This window comes from Amphichorda felina, assembly GCF_050947745.1.
Source record: "Amphichorda felina strain 45539 chromosome Unknown scaffold_6, whole genome shotgun sequence".
Lineage (NCBI taxonomy): Eukaryota > Fungi > Ascomycota > Sordariomycetes > Hypocreales > Bionectriaceae > Amphichorda > Amphichorda felina.
The window spans coordinates 393453-410352 of record NW_028145044.1 but is presented as its reverse complement, the minus strand read 5'-3'; the positions used below and the strand labels follow the sequence as shown (position 1 = coordinate 410352).

At 51.3% G+C, this 16900-nt stretch overlaps 7 protein-coding genes across 7 annotated transcripts; 4 read left to right on the top strand and 3 right to left on the bottom strand.

The window, feature by feature from the left end:
* Window positions 1-174: 174 nt before the first annotated feature.
* On the top strand, window positions 175-1566 carry ACO1O0_005955 (uncharacterized protein; the record flags this gene model as incomplete). The annotated part of the gene is made up of 2 exons (XM_083195360.1): window positions 175-1023; window positions 1087-1566. 2 exons carry the CDS (start codon window positions 175-177, stop codon window positions 1564-1566), a joined length of 1329 nt encoding a protein of 442 aa, XP_083048376.1.
* A 633-nt stretch (window positions 1567-2199) lies between these two features.
* On the top strand, window positions 2200-4004 carry ACO1O0_005954 (cytochrome P450; the record flags this gene model as incomplete). Its single annotated transcript, XM_083195359.1, has 2 exons — window positions 2200-3243; window positions 3297-4004. 2 exons carry the CDS (start codon window positions 2200-2202, stop codon window positions 4002-4004), a joined length of 1752 nt encoding a protein of 583 aa, XP_083048375.1.
* A 259-nt stretch (window positions 4005-4263) lies between these two features.
* ACO1O0_005953 (putative secondary metabolism biosynthetic enzyme) lies at window positions 4264-5137 on the bottom strand (the record flags this gene model as incomplete). Its single annotated transcript, XM_083195358.1, has 2 exons — window positions 4264-4911; window positions 4964-5137. 2 exons carry the CDS (start codon window positions 5135-5137, stop codon window positions 4264-4266), a joined length of 822 nt encoding a protein of 273 aa, XP_083048374.1.
* Window positions 5138-6304: 1167 nt separating this feature from the next.
* On the top strand, window positions 6305-7915 carry ACO1O0_005952 (FAD-binding oxidoreductase; the record flags this gene model as incomplete). Its single annotated transcript, XM_083195357.1, has 2 exons — window positions 6305-6586; window positions 6641-7915. 2 exons carry the CDS (start codon window positions 6305-6307, stop codon window positions 7913-7915), a joined length of 1557 nt encoding a protein of 518 aa, XP_083048373.1.
* Window positions 7916-8970: 1055 nt separating this feature from the next.
* ACO1O0_005951 (cytochrome P450) lies at window positions 8971-10067 on the bottom strand (the record flags this gene model as incomplete). The annotated part of the gene is made up of 5 exons (XM_083195356.1): window positions 8971-8988; window positions 9065-9191; window positions 9247-9884; window positions 9954-10005; window positions 10060-10067. 5 exons carry the CDS (start codon window positions 10065-10067, stop codon window positions 8971-8973), a joined length of 843 nt encoding a protein of 280 aa, XP_083048372.1.
* Window positions 10068-11772: 1705 nt separating this feature from the next.
* ACO1O0_005950 (MDR family MFS transporter) lies at window positions 11773-13620 on the bottom strand (the record flags this gene model as incomplete). The annotated part of the gene is made up of 2 exons (XM_083195355.1): window positions 11773-12500; window positions 12561-13620. 2 exons carry the CDS (start codon window positions 13618-13620, stop codon window positions 11773-11775), a joined length of 1788 nt encoding a protein of 595 aa, XP_083048371.1.
* A 1698-nt stretch (window positions 13621-15318) lies between these two features.
* On the top strand, window positions 15319-16449 carry ATF1_2 (Alcohol acetyltransferase; the record flags this gene model as incomplete). Its single annotated transcript, XM_083195354.1, has 1 exon — window positions 15319-16449. One exon carries the CDS (start codon window positions 15319-15321, stop codon window positions 16447-16449), a length of 1131 nt encoding a protein of 376 aa, XP_083048370.1.
* Between the last annotated feature and the right edge of the window lie 451 nt (window positions 16450-16900).

The window sequence follows — 16900 nt, the reverse complement described above, 5'->3', positions numbered from 1 at the left end:
TAATATTAATACTACTTACTGCTATCTCAAAATACTGCCTGAAGATTCGTTGGTCCTCACCATTGCCTTCAGAAATCAGCGCCCCAGTCCCATAAACAGCCCAAATAGAATAGATCACATCAATTGTTGTTCACAATGGCAATTGAGGCATACGGAAATCATTCAAACGGCACAATGGCCACCCAAACAAACGGGAAGCAATCGAACGGCACATCGCTCATCAAAAATAGCAGCGTTGTCCAGGGCGAATCCACGTCGATCCTAGCCCTGGCCCAGAATATTCTCGATCTTACCCAGGATATGACCAAGTACTTTCAGGCAAACAACCTCGTCGCGCCGACTTTTTCCCTGGACTCCCAGGACCCCCCCGATACGCCCGAGTACCGCCGCATACATGCCAACCTGAAGACGTCCTTGGAGGATCTTTCACGCCTCATTGATGGCCCCCGGAAGTGGCTCAGGGCTTTCTGCTGCAGTGGCTACGACCTGGGTGCTCTGCAGGTGGCTCTTGACTTTGAATTCTTCCAATTGGTCCCCGCGCATGGCGAAATCAAGTTGGAGGATTTGGCCGAGAAGGCTGGTTTGGATGCGGATCGCACCGGCCGCGTCGTTCGTCAACTCATGACCTATCGCATCTTTGAAGAACTTCGACCCAGATTCATCTCCCACAGCTCCACCTCCCTGGCGATGCAGCAAGATGACCAGCTCCGATCCGTCGTCCACTACTCGCTGGACGAGATGCTCAAGGCAGCAGCCGATTGCAACATTAGCCTCAAGGCGAATCCCTACGAGGCGCACCAGAATCAGAACCCATTCGTCACTAGACATGGTGTCGGCATTTTTGAATTCTACAAGAACGACCCGGAGAAGGCGCGCCGGTTCGCAAAGGCCATGGCTGGTCTGCGCAAGATGGACCGCCATCTTGACTACCTGCTCAAGGACGGGTTTGACTGGTCGGCCATCAACGGCACGGTCGTGGATTGCGGAGGTGGCAACGGTCATATTTCCAGAACTCTGGCTGAAGTAAGTCTGACCCAACATGTCAATGCGATGCCGTCTATCATTGATTAACCTTTGCAATAATAGCTCTATCCCAATTTGGACTTTGTCGTGCAAGACTCGAACGCTGACATGCTTGCCGAGGGGCAAGAGTCGCTTCCCAAAGACCTCGATGGCCGAGTGGCATATACTCAACACAGCTTCTTCGCCCCACAGCCGGTCAAGGATGCCGCCGCTTTCCTGATCCGACAATGCACGCACAACTGGGCTGACAATGATGTCGTCACCATCTTCAAGTCGTTCGTTCCGGGGCTTGAAGCCTCAGGGCCCGAGACTCCACTACTCATCAACGACATTATCATTCCGGAGCCAGGTACCTGGCCTCGCCATCAGGAGCGTGTCGTGAGACAGGTGGATATGGTCATGTTGGTCAATTGCGGCGCCAAGCAGCGCACCAAGGCCGAGTTTGAGGCGTTGTTGAAGGAGGCGGACCCTAGATATGAGATCCGGAACGTCTTTGATAACGGGCCGCTGGGCCTGCTCGAGGTCTACCTGAAGCGATCTTGAAGGTCGGTAGCTGAGCGGACTAGCGTAGCAATCATGACCCGAGACGACGACTCGCTTCTTCCCCTGAATTTTTAGAGTGCTCAGAAGCTCCACTGAATAATTCTCCAATAAAGCCTCGGCGTTTTGGAGAGTACGTAGTTGTGTACGGGTTGATGGTCCCTAAGGACCGACATCGGCATTAGGTGAAACAGTTCCCGTGTAAGGGTGCCACCTCTGTCCGTACGCAACGGTCCCGTCTCAAGCCACTGGACTGCGCAGCCATTAAGGCAACGTACTATAGTAAACGCGTCGGCCGATAGGCATAGTTCGTAATCATTCCAGCGGACCGGTCGAGGGCCGCCTCAGCGCTACTGCAGCAGGGGTCAAATCGGCTTGCCGGTTCAGTAACAGTCAGACCGGGCCAATTTGCATCTTGAGTAGTGTCCATCTGCATGAAAATTATGGGGCACCAAGATAGATACCTGGGGTTTTCTTGGCTATCTGAGGTCGTTGATCGTGTTCATTGTTGTGCCTCATGTTAGGCCGTACTGCAAGGCATTGGTGTGAACATCATTCTTATATGTAATTCACAGCGGACGAGACATTCAAGAGAGACCCTTCACAACCAACACCATTAGCATCAACAACAGCATTATGTTCACGTTCTTCGACAAACTCCTCTCAGCCTCCGCTGAGGGGCTGACCATACGCCACGTTCTTTTCGCCTTAGCCACCGTTACCATACTCTCGTACGGCCTATATCAATGGCTACTACCAAAACCTATTCCAGGCATTGCATATAACCCGGAAGCAGCAAAATCCCTTTTAGGCGATGTCCCTGCCATGGTCAAAGAAGTCAGCGTGACGGGCGAGTTTCGTGTTTGGTGCGCCAAGCAGGTGAAGAAGATGGACTCGCCAATCTGCCAGATCTTCATTCGTCCCTTCTCCAAGCCGTGGATTCTTCTGGCCGACTACCGCGAGTCACGGGATATACTGATGCGCCGCAAAGAATTTGACAAATCGTCATTTCTGTCCGATGGAATGGCATGCATGGGGTCGTTCCATGGCGTCTACATGACGGGTGACGCATTCAGATCCAACCGCCAACTCATCCAGGATCTCATGACTACCACCTTTCTGAACAACCACGTCGGCCCCTCCATGTACAGCAAAGGTCTTGAATTGATGAAGCTGTTTGAGCTGAAGATGAAACTGTCAAACGGACGGCCCTTTAGCGTCAAGAAGGATTTCGAGTATACTTCTCTCGATGTCATGCTCGCCTTTGCTTTCGGCAACAATTGGGTCCATACTGCACTAGGCCCTCAAGTAGATCTTGTCCGGAAACTGAGGATCCCCGACATGGAACTCGACAACGACCTGGACCAGCCAGTGCAGTTCTCTATAGTCCCCCTCGTGGAGTTCCTCAACTCGGTCTACGAAGCACCAGAAATCGTCGAAAAGACAATCAATGCCGTCATGCCAAAGCTGCAGACGTGGTGGTGGTCGAAGCAGTCATGGTATAAGCATATCTTTGACGAGAAAGAGCGTGCCATGAAAGAACAGGTCGCCATCGCAATCAAAAACTACCAGTCTGGACATATCGAGACAGGCATGGAACACATGCTCATGCGAGGAGCCGCCCGCGCGCAGAAAGAAGGTCGGGAGCCTGATTTCGAGAGTAAAATATATCGCGATGAGGTAAGGAAATCACTACCAGGAACACGGGCATCGTGATCTGACATTTTCTATAGATGTTTGGCAACATTATCGGAGGCCACCACACAACCAGCGGGGCAATGATGTGGTTGACCAAATACCTCACCGACCTGCCTCAAGTTCAGGACAACCTACGCTCAGTGCTATATCAGACACTATCAGCGGCAAGAGAAGAGAAGCGCCTGTTCACTTTCGAGGAGATCCGCCATGCAAAGCTCCCTTACTTGGACGCGGTGATTGAAGAAATGCTGCGCATCAATGCTGTTCCCGTCACCCGCGAAGCATTGCAAGATACCACAGTCCTCGGATACCCGATTAAAAAAGGGACCCAGGTGTTCTTCATGTCCAACGGTCCTGGTTTCTTGTCTCAGTCCTTCCCCGTTGACGACTCGACACGAAGCGAGACCTCACGCGGGGCCAAACTCAACGCTACATGGGATGAGGCACAGGATATGGCAGCCTTTGTTCCCGAGCGTTGGCTCGTGCGGAAGAACGACGCAGGAGGCCTTCTGGCAGACGATGTTGATTTCGACGGAGCGGCAGGACCGCAGCTAGTCTTTGGGTCAGGACCGCGCACCTGTTGGGGAAGAAGACTGGCGTATATGGAGATGCGAATCGTCATTTCCATGCTGGTATGGGAGTTTCGGCTGGAGAAGACTCCGCCGGTGTTATCAGGCTATGCAGGACTTGAGGGAATTGCTCGTGTCCCACAGCAGTGCTTTGTGAGATTAACAAAGATATAAGGTATTTTGCCTATCTTTTTGGGGAAGGTGGATCTTTTTGTTGGCAATCTAGAAATCAATATTGGGACAATGCGACGATCGTTATGTACCTGATCAATAAAACAAGACCATAATATTCAAAAACTTCACTTTTCTCATGGGACGTTGCATGCATCTCGAGGGATTGACAAAAAAGATGTGATAAGCTTTGAAAATTCAGCTAGATATCTACGACACATGTACCAAGTCGTCAAACCACCCGAAAAAGGGGGCATTTCCATCAATCAGTCATACCCGAACCATTGAGCAACTTTTGGAAACCCTCGTGCCAAACCTTGGCACCTTGGGTCCCAAAGCCTACACCGATTTCGTTTCTGAAAGACCCGTCTGGTTGTGTCTGTTCGAGGGCGGTGAAGAACCCGTCGATATATTCCTCGAGCGGCATAGGCTGGACGGCTTTCTCTTTGCCCCCTTGCAGCGCATCTGTGTGGTCTCTGTGTGCGGCGTTGAGGGGAGTGTCGACGTACGGTGGCACGACCTCAACCACATTCATGTCTTTGCAGCCAGTGTATTCCAACTGCATTCTGAGGACCTTGGTAAAGGACGCAACGCCAGCTTTGGTAGGGCAGTACGTGGGGTAGAAAGGCACCGGAAAGTATGCCAGGGAGGAGCTTGTTAGAAAGATGTTGGTCTTAGTGCCTGACTGCGCCAGGGCGAGGAGATGGGGCGCAAATGAATGAGCAGCCAGGATGGGAGCAGTGAGATTTGTGTTCAGCTCCCGGATGACTTCCTTTTGATCTAGGGGTTCTTGAAACATCATGTAGTGGTTCTGGACGCCAGCATTGATGAACACGGAATCCAGTTTAGGGAAATCGGACAGTATGCTCTTGACTTGGGTTTGCAAAATGTCGAGATCTGCCAGATCCCACTGTTATGCGACGGTTAGTAGCTGGAAAATTAACGTTATTGACAATGCGTACCACACGGAATTCGAGGCCCGGGAACTCTTGCGCCATCTGGGATAATTTCTCTCTATTCTGCTTTCGGCCGGTCACAATGACCTTCTTCCCCATCCCATAGAATCGGCGAGCCATCGCCTCACCAATACCCCCGGCAGCACCTAGGATCAGGATGGTGTTAATTCTAGACGACATGGCGATTGCACAAAGGCTGACGTGGTTCAGCGTCGATGGTAGGGTGACAGGGTTCAATCATGAAAACAGGAATCAATATACTGGGAAAATAATGGAATGAATCATAAAATTCCACGATTGAAACTGCGGGAGTAGGGAGAAGCCAGAGAGGAGCGCAGGGTCTCGGGTCTCGGACTCTTGGACCCCTGTTTCCGAGCTCTGGATTGCACAATCCGACCATGCCTTCGCCGATGCATGGTCGGCGATGAGGCTGCGGTAAGCACGTAAGCACGCGAAGCAAACGGAAGAATCGGTATGATAATTCATCGAAAGGAGTACCGGGCGACTCGGCCTACAGGAAGGCCAGGACCGATAGTCAACTTCAGCTGCCGTTAATGAGGCTGGTTCCCTCCTCCACTGTTGACCAATGGTGGGTGTTGGCCGGGGCTGTTGCCAGGTACATATGTACACCCATCGGGCGTCGGTCATAAATTTCAGGGTCTGTCAGCTTCCCAGCCGATGCGAGAACAATGCTTCGGCCGTACTGTAAGTGTATGCATATTGGGTTCCTGGCGCATCCGACCAACATACTTACACGTATGTAGTAATAGGCTGCAGGTGGGGTAGCAACCAAAACATGTATGATGACTCGACTTGTATTCATCGATAACATCTGAAACCCCCATCCGGATCGTATTACCCGACCAACACTTGGCGGTTAAGCTATTCCCAGAACTCAGATGTGTGTCCTTAGTACTGCATACACCCAGTCGCCCTCCCCTATCAGCGCCAACACCACGCGTGAAATGATCCGCCTTGCGCCACACCAGACGCCATGTGCGCGCCATGTGGTCGGGCGATCCGGAATCCTGACTCCAACGACATACTATTGATATGGCTTCAGCCTCACGAGGCAGAGAGCAAGTTGCCCCTTTTCAGGGGAAGGCTATGGCGTCTATTTCGGGAATCCGGAAGTGTAGTGCCTACGAAGGCGAGGCAATTTAACCCTTGGATCCAGGACTGTGATGGAGAGCGAGTTGGGGCCCCTTAGAAGCTAAAAGGTATAAAATAGTAGAACTAGCGTAGTGACGCTTCCGTTTGTTCCTCAGTCTGCGCTGTAACCCTGGATCTCATCTTCCACTTGTTCCCACGTGTCTCGCCAAGCTCCTTATTCCCAGAGTCTCCAAGATGAAGGGACTTGGTTCTCTGGCATACGGCCTCGCCGTTCTCCAGACTTTCGTGTCTGGCGCCAGCATCCCTAGATACTTCAAGGAACACCATACTACACCAATCAACTTGAACGCCACACAAGTTCAGCGGGAACTTGGTCGCCTTGTCTCTCGTGGCACTGTCATCTTCGGTCCTGATGACAGCCGCTATGACAATGCAACCGCAAGATGGAACATGTTTGCCCCTCCTCAAGTCCAAGTCATTATTGAGCCAGCAGAGGAAAGGGATGTTTCAACCATTGTCAGTACTATAAATCGTATTGTTCGGGTTCCTGTTAATTGATTCCGGATCAAGGTTCAATACTGCAACGAGAACAGCATAGAATTTCTGGCTCTTAACGGTGGCCATGGCTCCACCAAGACTCTTGGGTCATTTAATGGCATTGAGATCAGCATGGCCAATCTTCGCGACATCAAGATTCAGCGCGGCGGCAAAACTGCCTGGTTTCAAGGAGGTGTTCGCGGAGGCCAAGTCACAAGATACCTATGGGACCATGGCTACGTTGCCACCACTGGCTCCTGCGATTGTGTCGGTCTGGCCGGTGCCGCGCTTGGAGGTGGCCATGGACGTCATGAAGGCCCGTACGGTATGGCTAGTGACAACATACGACAGCTCAACGTTGTTCTCGCCAACGGCAAGTCTATCCGCGTGAGCAAAAAGAGCCACAGCGATCTCCTCTGGGCCATGAAGGGCGCCGGACACAACTTTGGTGTTGTTACGAGCTTCGAGATGAACATCCACCCCCGGGGCCCAGACACCTGGCACTATCACAACTACATTTGGCGAGGAGAAAAGGTGGAAGAGGTATTCAGTGCTTTGAATGCCTTCCACAATAACGGCACAACGCCCGTCAACATGACGACAAACTTTGGAAACTTCATGATGAACGAAACTGTCTCCAAAACAGAACCTGTCCTCTTCTGGACATTTGCTTACCGTGGGTCCGCCAAGGACGCAGAGCGCCACCTTGCACCCTTCAACGCCATTGAATCCGTCTATGACGAGTCTGGCGATGTTCCCTATCCAGAGGTGGCCGTTGCCCAACAGACCGACGAGAATTCCTTCATCTGCCAGCACGGCTACACCCGCATCACCGCCACGGCCGGCCTACAGGTGTACAATGTGACGGCTGAGCTACAGATCTACGAGGGTTTCAAGAAACGCATTGCCAAAAACCCCAAGCTCGCTGCAGGATGTGCCATCCTCCACGAAGGATACTCCACTAAGGCCGTCACGGACCAGAATCCCCGGGACTCGGCATATCCTTTCCGGTCTGACCACCACCTGAATCTCATTCAGATTGTCATTCCTGACTCCAGCTTCGAGAAGGCTGCCTGGGAGTGGGTCAGGGAGGTCAGAGACCAGTGGAACAATGGCCAGCCAGAGAGGCCAGGGACTGATTATGTCAACTACGCCAACGGCTTTGAACCCGTCGACCATATCTACGGACGTGAGCCGTGGCGGCTGGATAGGCTTCGTCGCCTCAAGCATAAGTACGACCGTTTCAACCGTTTCCGTTTCTTCAACCCTATCATTGGGAAGAAGCAGCACGGGGATTCGGACCATTAGGTTGGAAAACGGAGGGCTGATTGTTACAATACGCCATAGGGCATGTACTGATGCAATTGGGGGCTTCTAGGGCATATGTATCGCCGTGGATCCGTGCCACGGTAGGGTGTGGAGGATGTGGTGCCTTGTCTGTTTGAGAACCTGTACATTCATGTTATGCGAAAGGAGCAGCATAGACCGCAATACCAAAAATAATTAGATTGCATGTCATACACAAGCCGACATTCAGCGCGAACAGCAGCCAGCCCAGAGAAGGTGAAGGGTACGGCATTCTGTATCCGGAGGATGAGATCCATCTCATGCAACATAATCTGCAGAAAGAAACAGGTACAGGACTCCGGGAGACCCCTGTGGAAATCCTGCATGGATAGTTCCAATAATACACAAGATCCAATCTGTAGGATGGATCACGACGCCGAGTATTGGCTAGTAGTCTCCAGAATGGGCGTGGGGTGGCTTCATAATGGTCGGTATGCCACTGTCCATCCCCCTGGATTACATGCACGTACGTAGGTGTGAGGATAGTAGACAACCATCCACTCCAACCCAAACGGCCGGGCAGGCCAGGGCTGATAATCCCAAACTTGCATCCAATGTTACATTGCAGGGCATCCTCTTGCTGCATACGAGCTGTACATGGGGCGGCCCAGGCAGACTTGCGGGCGTGGTACCGGGTACGTCGGCAACCTCGTCAGTCCAGGGCGAGTAATCAAGTAGTCAACTTTGAAGATCTTTGAGGCTCGAAGAAGGATGGGGAGAGAATGGGGAATATGGATTAAATCTGCTGCGAGGATTGTAGACGTACGTTGGGATTGGTCGTCTTTCACCCAAAAGTAGAGCCCAGAGTCATGTATCCTATATCGTTTGGGAGTACACATAGCAGTCCCGGATGTTACCAACACTACACATCAACACGTGTCAAGGAATTTCAACGACTCTTTATTCGACCAAAAGTACACATAAACAGTAATTCCGGGGTTTTTTCGGTTTCCTTTGCCTATCCTACTGGCTGTGACGTCCCGATGGCGATGCCTTGACGTCTAGGCAACAACTCTTTAGTCCTTGAAATATACCTGTGTCTTCCCATAGCAATCACCATGGGAATATTTAATCAGAAACAATTGCCCTCACTCCCTGGCTATTCCATACCGGGAACGGATTGAAGAAGTCGTGGTCATACGTAATATCTGTCTCGGTGGTCTCATGCATTTGCATGTGCGGAAACACTCGGTTGACCAACAGCGCGAGTAGCAGATAAAGTTCACAATACGCCAGACTAGCAGAGATGTCAGATAAATGAGAACAGGAAGAAGAGAGTTAGCCCGACGTACTTTATACCGATGCATCCCCGGCTCCCTTTGGAGAAGGACAGGAGTGAGCGATCGAGCTCTTTGCGGAGCTGGTTCTGCTCATCCAACCATCGCTCCGGGATGAAAGAGTGCGAGTCTGGATAGACTTCCTCGTCGTGGTGCGCTACCACAGCGGACATCCCAATTGCGGATCCTCGTGGTATCACATACTCGACCCTGGCCGATGTCCCGCTTCCCTTGGGGGTCCATGAGCCACTATAGAACAAGTCTTCCCCAGTCGGAATACGGGACGTCCGACTCGCAAGCCCGTACGATAATCGCAGGCATTCTTTGATGACGGCCCCTAGATACGGCAGCTTCTCAAGGGCTGTCCAGGAGGGCAGCTCTCCTGAACTGTCCACGACCGAGTTCACTTCTACAGTGAGCTTTTCGAGCATGGCAGGCTTGGTGAGAAGATGGTACGTAGCGACTGTCAGAGCCCAGCTGACCGTCTCTGTGCCAGCCGCGAAGAGAGAAAAGCCTTCTTCTGTCAGTCGCTGAAGGGTCTTCTCGCTCGCTGGAAGCTCAGAGGTGAACAAAGAGGCAAACACTGTCGTTCCATCATCTAAGCCCTTGTCGACGTCATTCTTTGCTTTCTTGACGTAGTTCGGCATGTCAATCTGATGAGCACACGGCTTGTTAGAGCCTCGTTTCAATTTCATCCCCCACAAGTCAAGATCAGGACTTACTATGAGCGCGTTGAACAATGTTTCCATGTCGTCCGAAAGCTTCCTTGTGAACCTATAATTCATCAGCCTGATCCCTCACATAAAAGCATGGACAGCGTGCTCTTACAATGCCATTGCGACTCCCAGATGTTTTAGAAAGGGGATAAAACGGAACCAGTACACGAGTCGGAGCTGTGCATACAACGGCTCCCGAAAATTTGGTTCCCAGCCATCCTGTGCTATAAGACCAAGGCTCTGGCCCAAGCAGTAGCCAGAAATGACATCGGTAGTAAAGAGACTGTATGCTGTGGTGACGTCGAAGGGTGTCCCCTTCCCACGAATCAAGATCTTGTCACACAAACGCTCGGCATGATCGCGAACTGTCGGTTCCAACCGCGATACCTGGGCTCGAGAGAAGAATTTCGACAGCGCATTCCGTCGCATTCGATGGCGGTCGTGATTGGCAGTCGAAAAGGTGGCGTTCTCAGCACTAGCAGCAAGTCGAACAATATCAGCAAGTATGCTTGTAGTTGCGAACGTGTTGGTCCCTTACACTCCGCTCCCTAAGACCTGATGAAGGGGCTTGTCACGTTTTCTGTTTCCCAAAGCGTAAATCTCTTCGATGAAATGACGATCATTGCAGTGAACTTCATGCGGATTGATACGGACGACAGGGCCTACAAATATCAGCGTTCAGGTCGGCATCGATTGGGCAAAGTAGAGGGAAGTGTTATACCATATTTCTCATGCATTTCGATGATCTTCCTGGTGTAGCGGCCGGATCTCAGTACATCGTAGTAGAACTCTGGAACATATGATGCACCAGCGAGCCATGGTCCAGGAATATGGCTCAGGGGGTGAAAGAAAAGGTTGTATGTGAACTTGAAAAGTAGGTACACTGCAAAGGTTCCTGCTCCAACTAAGAGAAATGATTTGGGGATGCTCTCTGGACGCGAAATGGAGTCCCGGAGCAGCATCCAGGTGTGATCGCTGGAGGATGCCATAGTTCTCGATATTGAATAGGAACGGTCACCAAGCTTTCAGAGGCTTAAGTCTGAGGAGCAGTGGCTTCCAGATGAGATCAGAAACAGAATATACATGGAGGATATGGACAGTATCACGGATTTATGAGGTTCATCTCTGTGTTGTCAGCTAATATCCCAGCAACCGCTGGTAGATGCAGGCTGACCCGCTTGGCCATGTGGCATTCCGCATATGAGACACTCCAGGCTTGCTGACTGTGAGTTTACGAGTGGCAATGCCGGTAAGAAAGCAAAGCTACTGTCAGGGGTGTTGAACCCCACTAGAGCTTCGTCGGCCGAAACATCGATGCCCCACGCCCGACGGAGGGGCGCTCCGGCCCCATGTTAATGTATCGGCTCTCGCCTAATTAGCTAGTACATTAATATCTCATCAGCGAGGTGTGGGAGGCATACCCCCCAGGTCTTTCTTGTCTGATATCTGGGCTTGGGTTTGTGAAGATTCATGTTACTTTAATGTGTGGTATTTGGCAACTCTGGTACCTCGTGGAAATACTAATAAGACCAAACCCATGTTTAAGCTCTACGAGCAGTTTGATATGGGCAACTAAGTACATTATAGGAATCTATACACAGTTACCTATAACTATTCTACACACAAACAGCTTCGAAGATTTACGGCTTTTTATCAGTGCTAGTTTATCCTAACCGAAACTCTGAGGTTGCTATTTAGTCATTTTTCCATGCCAAGTACACCGTAGACACAATTTACGAAAGTCCCAATAAAGATATCTTCCTCCAATCTAGGAGCGGCAATAAGGCCACTTTCTTGTCGTCCACATGATAATATTCTGTCTCGCTCATGCTGAAGACTTTTGGGCCTGTGTCGTGTCCGCACCAGACGTGTCCTCCCTCCCCTCAACCCTAGGGGCTGCCTCATCATCCTTCTTCGCACCCGGCTTTTGGATTCTCTTCCACTCAAATCCCAGAGTTGCCAGAAAGACGCAGCCAGCCGCGACGGCAGTCATAATGAAGGTATTTCGTAGGCCTAGGGTGTATGCGCCCAGCACGGCGTCGACACTGTCCTCCCGGCCCATCTTCACCAGGAGATCGCGAATTTCCGAAGCGCCGCTGTTAAGGATCATGATGGGGTCAATGTCTGGCGCATCGCGCTTCATATTCTTGATGAGACCATTCTGAAAGACGGTCTGCGCCAGGGCAATAAAAATGGCACCTCCAAGCGACTGAAAGAACTGTACGCAAGCGGTGGCCTGCGGGATCAGCTCCAGCGGCAGCACGTTCTGCACAACGATGATGCCTGCCTGGAACAAGACGCCCGTGCCGAGCCCCGCAAGTACCTGATACCCGAACCATTTGCTAAAGGAGGTATCGAGCCAGAAAGTCGTGATCAACCCGGCGCCGACTGTGAGTATAGCCGTCTCAAAAAGGATGACGGGGTTGTAGTACCCGAATGCTGTAATTAAGGAGCCACAAGCAATGGAGCTGATAACCACCGCGATCAGGAAAGGTAGAAGCTTGATGCCAGCTTCTATGGCGGTATCGCCCTTCACAGCTTGGAAGTACAAGGCTACAAAGCACCGTTAGGGTAAGGCACTCAAATACGTTCCATTAAATTGATGGTACTTACCAAGATAGTAGACAATTGGGAAGAAGTAGGCACCTACGAAAAGCGCAAACATCATCGCCGAGAGTACATTGCGTTTCGTGAAGAATTGGGGAGGTAAGAGACTCTTGTCCTGCTGCCAAATCTCCACACCGGCAAATACAAGAGCCGTAACGACAGCTCCGACCAAGAGGCCGATGATCTTAGAGTCGCTCCACGGATAGTCGGCTCCTCCCCATTGTAGTGCGAGGACCAGCATGACGATATCGGGGATCAGAATGGTCGCGCCGATTAGGTCTAGCTGCAAGATCCTGGACATGTAGGACAGTCCATCCGGGTTCTCATCGCGAGCAATTCGTAAAAAGAAGAAGATGGCTGCCATAGCCAATCCGCCTATTGGCAGATTGATGTAGAAACACCAGCGCCAAGTGACTTGATCCGTGAAGGCGCCTCCAAGCAACGGCCCGGCAATGGAAGATATTCCCCATAGGCCGCCAAAGACTCCAAACATGGCAGGGCGCTTCCTTAGAGGCATGGTGTAGCTTAGAATAACCATAGATCCAGAGAAAATTCCCGCTGTGCCCAAGCCGGCAATGGAGCGTCCGACGATGAAGACGGTAGATGAGGGCGCGACGGCGGTGACCAGACTGCCTAGCTCGAACAGAGCCACTGCACCCAGAAACGTCCACTTGATGTCGAAAACGCGATAGATGTTTCCATACATGGGCTGCAGCGCCGTCATAGTCAACATGTACGAGGATCCGTACCATCCAATATCTTTGGTCGATCCGTACTCGGTCGTGATGGCGCCCAGCGCTGGCGCGATGATGGTCTGGTCGAGGGCAACGAGGAAGACGGAAAGACACAGTGAAAGAAGTACGAGCCAGAATTGGATGCCGGAGGGGTATCGAGACTCGTCATCGTCGTCTGCCTTTGGCGCTGGAGACCCAGAGGGTGTCTCTTCCACAGTGGTTCTCTCGCTGCCCTCGGCTTCGTCTCCCTGCATCTTGTCTTCGACTGGAGGTGTGCTGTTCGGCGAGGCATCCTCTACGACTTTCTCAAGCCTAGATGTGGAGTCGGCCATGTTCGTAAAGCAGGAGAAAAGGAAATGTGCGGTGGTTTCCTCGCCGTTTGGTTGAAGGCACTAGGGCGCGTGCCTCTTGTATTAGCCCAAAACTCTCCAGGTGAATTAAAAACAAAACGAAAAACAAGGACTACATGAAGTGGATGATTCAATTGCTGGAAAAGACCATTCCCTCAATGAAAAAAAGGCTCAGACGAAGAAGGATTGGCACAATCAGTGAAAGCCAAACTAGAAGCTTAGGCAAGAGATTGCTCTGGTAGAACACATCAGGCACAGGTAGATTGATTCCACCAGCAGCACTACGTGCCCTTCCTCGGGCCCTAATGGATTGCTCTGGCCTGCCATCATGGATTTGTCAGATTTGCAGAGTTGCACCAACAACGAGGGCAGGGTGGCCCGATTTCGCATTATTAAGCTGCGAGCCGAAGGGAGAGACCCTGCCGTCGCCAGATGATACCTTAAGGGCGAGACAAGCAGCATTATCAACCCGTTGTGTCACATGCACATACCCTGTCCCTCGCAACGGATTTACCAATTGGAAATGCTTCTGTTTCTGCCCGCTGCAGCCCGTTGGTCCGGGGAGGCGGGAGGGGGCCGGCCGATGGGCTAGCTGGGACAATGACAAGCGAGGTCAATACTATCAATATGATGCATGTTGGGTTGCAACCCTGGGCGTATGCCCGATGGCCGACACTAAATATGCAAAATTTCGGCCGAAATTATGTCGATCAGCCGATGAAGTGCTCCCCCTCGCGGGGATCCAGACCCCAGCTGGGACCGGTAGCCGGGTAGGAATATGCAAGGCAGCACAACCGAGATCCTAAATTCCTATCAATTCAGGGTCCTGGCCGGTACTCGATACAATGGGCCCCTGTCCACGATGTCAGACCACACTTGTAAGCTGCAATCTGCCTACGGTCGCCATTCCAGCCTTCAGTTGCCACAGCCATCTGACAAGCTGACGGAGTAATTGAAGACCGTGTACGATTTTAGATAGTATACTCGCGTAGACCTTGAAGCCACGGGAGGTGCATATTCAAACCCAATTTTAGTAAATTTCTTTTTAGATGATTTCGTTTTCGTCATTTCTTCTCCTCTAAGGAACTCTCTCAAACCAAGTGCGAAGTAAACTTGTGCGCAGATTGAATTTTACAGTGTAAGAAGTTGAAATCATGGAAGCACAACTATGCAAACGAGGCGCTTCAACAGCGGACGGTACCATCATCCGCCGGCTTGGATGCATGTGAGTTGCATTCCCTCTGACATGACGATGGATGTCCTATAAGCTCAGTTGGGAGGGAACTGACGAACTCGTCTCCTGTTAGTGAATCGTACCAGATAGCACTCCAGAACCTTGACCATATGCGAGGTATCATATTGGCATGTCGATACAAGTTACCGGCACGGCTTGTTCCTCAAACCTCCCATCACGCACTAGTAAGCACCTTCGAAGGGGCCGTTGCCCGCGTCGTGCTGAAGCACCCACACATGCATATTGGCCTCGTGGGTGAAGGTACCAACAAAGCCTGTTGGGTCCGTCTAGGCAGCATCAATCTCCAAGATCATATCCAGTGGACCATAGTGAGGGGAAGTGCCAATGAACTCCAGAAGACTTTACTACAAGTCTCAAACCAACAACTTGACACCAAGTTCATTGACTGCCGGCATTTGCCAGGATGGAGAATCAATGTCCTCCGCATGGAGGGTTCGGATATCATCGAGGTCCTTCTTGTGTTCAACCATACCAACATGGATGGCACCAGTGCAAAGATCTTTCATGCGGAACTGCTCCAGAACCTCCACGTTGACAATAAGACACCCAACGATAGTTTGCTCAGGGACCATGTCCTGACACTCCCAGGGAACTCAACTCAGCGACTCAGTCCGCCCCCAGAAACTCTTGTGCAATTTCCAGTGGAACCAAAAGCGATGATGGAATTCCTAAAAATCGAAACTCGGACACCGGCGCACAAGTATCCGAGAAGCCCGGCACAGGCCCACTGGGCGCCCATCCAGGCAGCACCATTTAAGACACGGTTTCGCTGTATCACGGCCCCAAAGAGTGTTCTTTCCGACCTCGTTCAGGCTTGTCACAGTCACGAGACCACTCTTACTGGCCTCCTCCATGCACTTATCTTGGTATCGCTCACTCCTCTCCTCGAGCCATCGGACGCGACGGCATTCGGATTCCTGACGGCCATGGACATCCGGCGCCTTCTGCCTCCTTACCACCCTTCATACCCGTGGTTTAAGGCTAACCAGGCAATGTCCAATTACGTTACCATTGTCAGCCACTTCGCCGATGAGGATTTTGTGGCCCAGGTCCGTTCCAAATATTCGCCCGACGACTCCACGGACTCTCGATTCGAGACACTGATGGACCTGATCTGGTCGGCGGCGAGAAAGGTGCGCGAGGACTTTGAAGCCAAGCGGCGCCAGGAAACAAAGAACGATATGATTGGCTTTTCTCAGGCCATCGGTGACTGGCGAGCTCAGCTAATTGAGCATGTTCGGCGGCCGAGGCCCTCTTCATGGGTCATTACAAACCTCGGCTTGATTGACGGCGACCCTAGTGCCTCACCATCGCCTGAAGATACGAGCGAGAAGGCCGAACAAGAATCCTCATGGTCCATTACTCGCGCCCAATTTCTCATGTGTGCCAATGTGGTCTCATCTGCTTTTGGTATCTCCATGGCTGCAGTTAAGGGAGGGGATCTCGTCATTGCGTGTAACTGGCAAGATTGTGTGGTGGACGGAATTCTAGCAGAGACTTTTGTCAAGACTCTGGAGAAATGGCTGATGTTCGTAGCCCGATATCAGAATAACTGATCGATGACCGGTCATGGTTATGCTGTTTAGTGCTATAACAAGATCTTGCATGTCTTGACCTTGATGACATGATAGGAGATAGGAAATGAGCATTTTTCTTAAATGGGGAATCAAAGTTCGAGAGCTGGCTTGAATTTAGGAGTATAATGTTTTGAACAACTCTGAGGTGTTACACTACCTCTCCATATATCGCAGACATCGTGGGTAAATCTCTGTGTGAGCTACGGTCATTTATAACAAAGACTTTTGACATATCTAATGAATGACTGCCAGAGGTCCAAGTTTTCTGGATACTGTGGGTTCTCGTCTGTCGAGCATACCGCATTACTCGAAGTGATAGTGCTAATTCTCCTCCTGATTCTACGTGCAAGGCTGCGGCCGTGAGTGAACGAATCTTGCTGAAACCACCTACAAATGTTTAGCGAGTTTAGGACTATTATCTAGTGTTCAC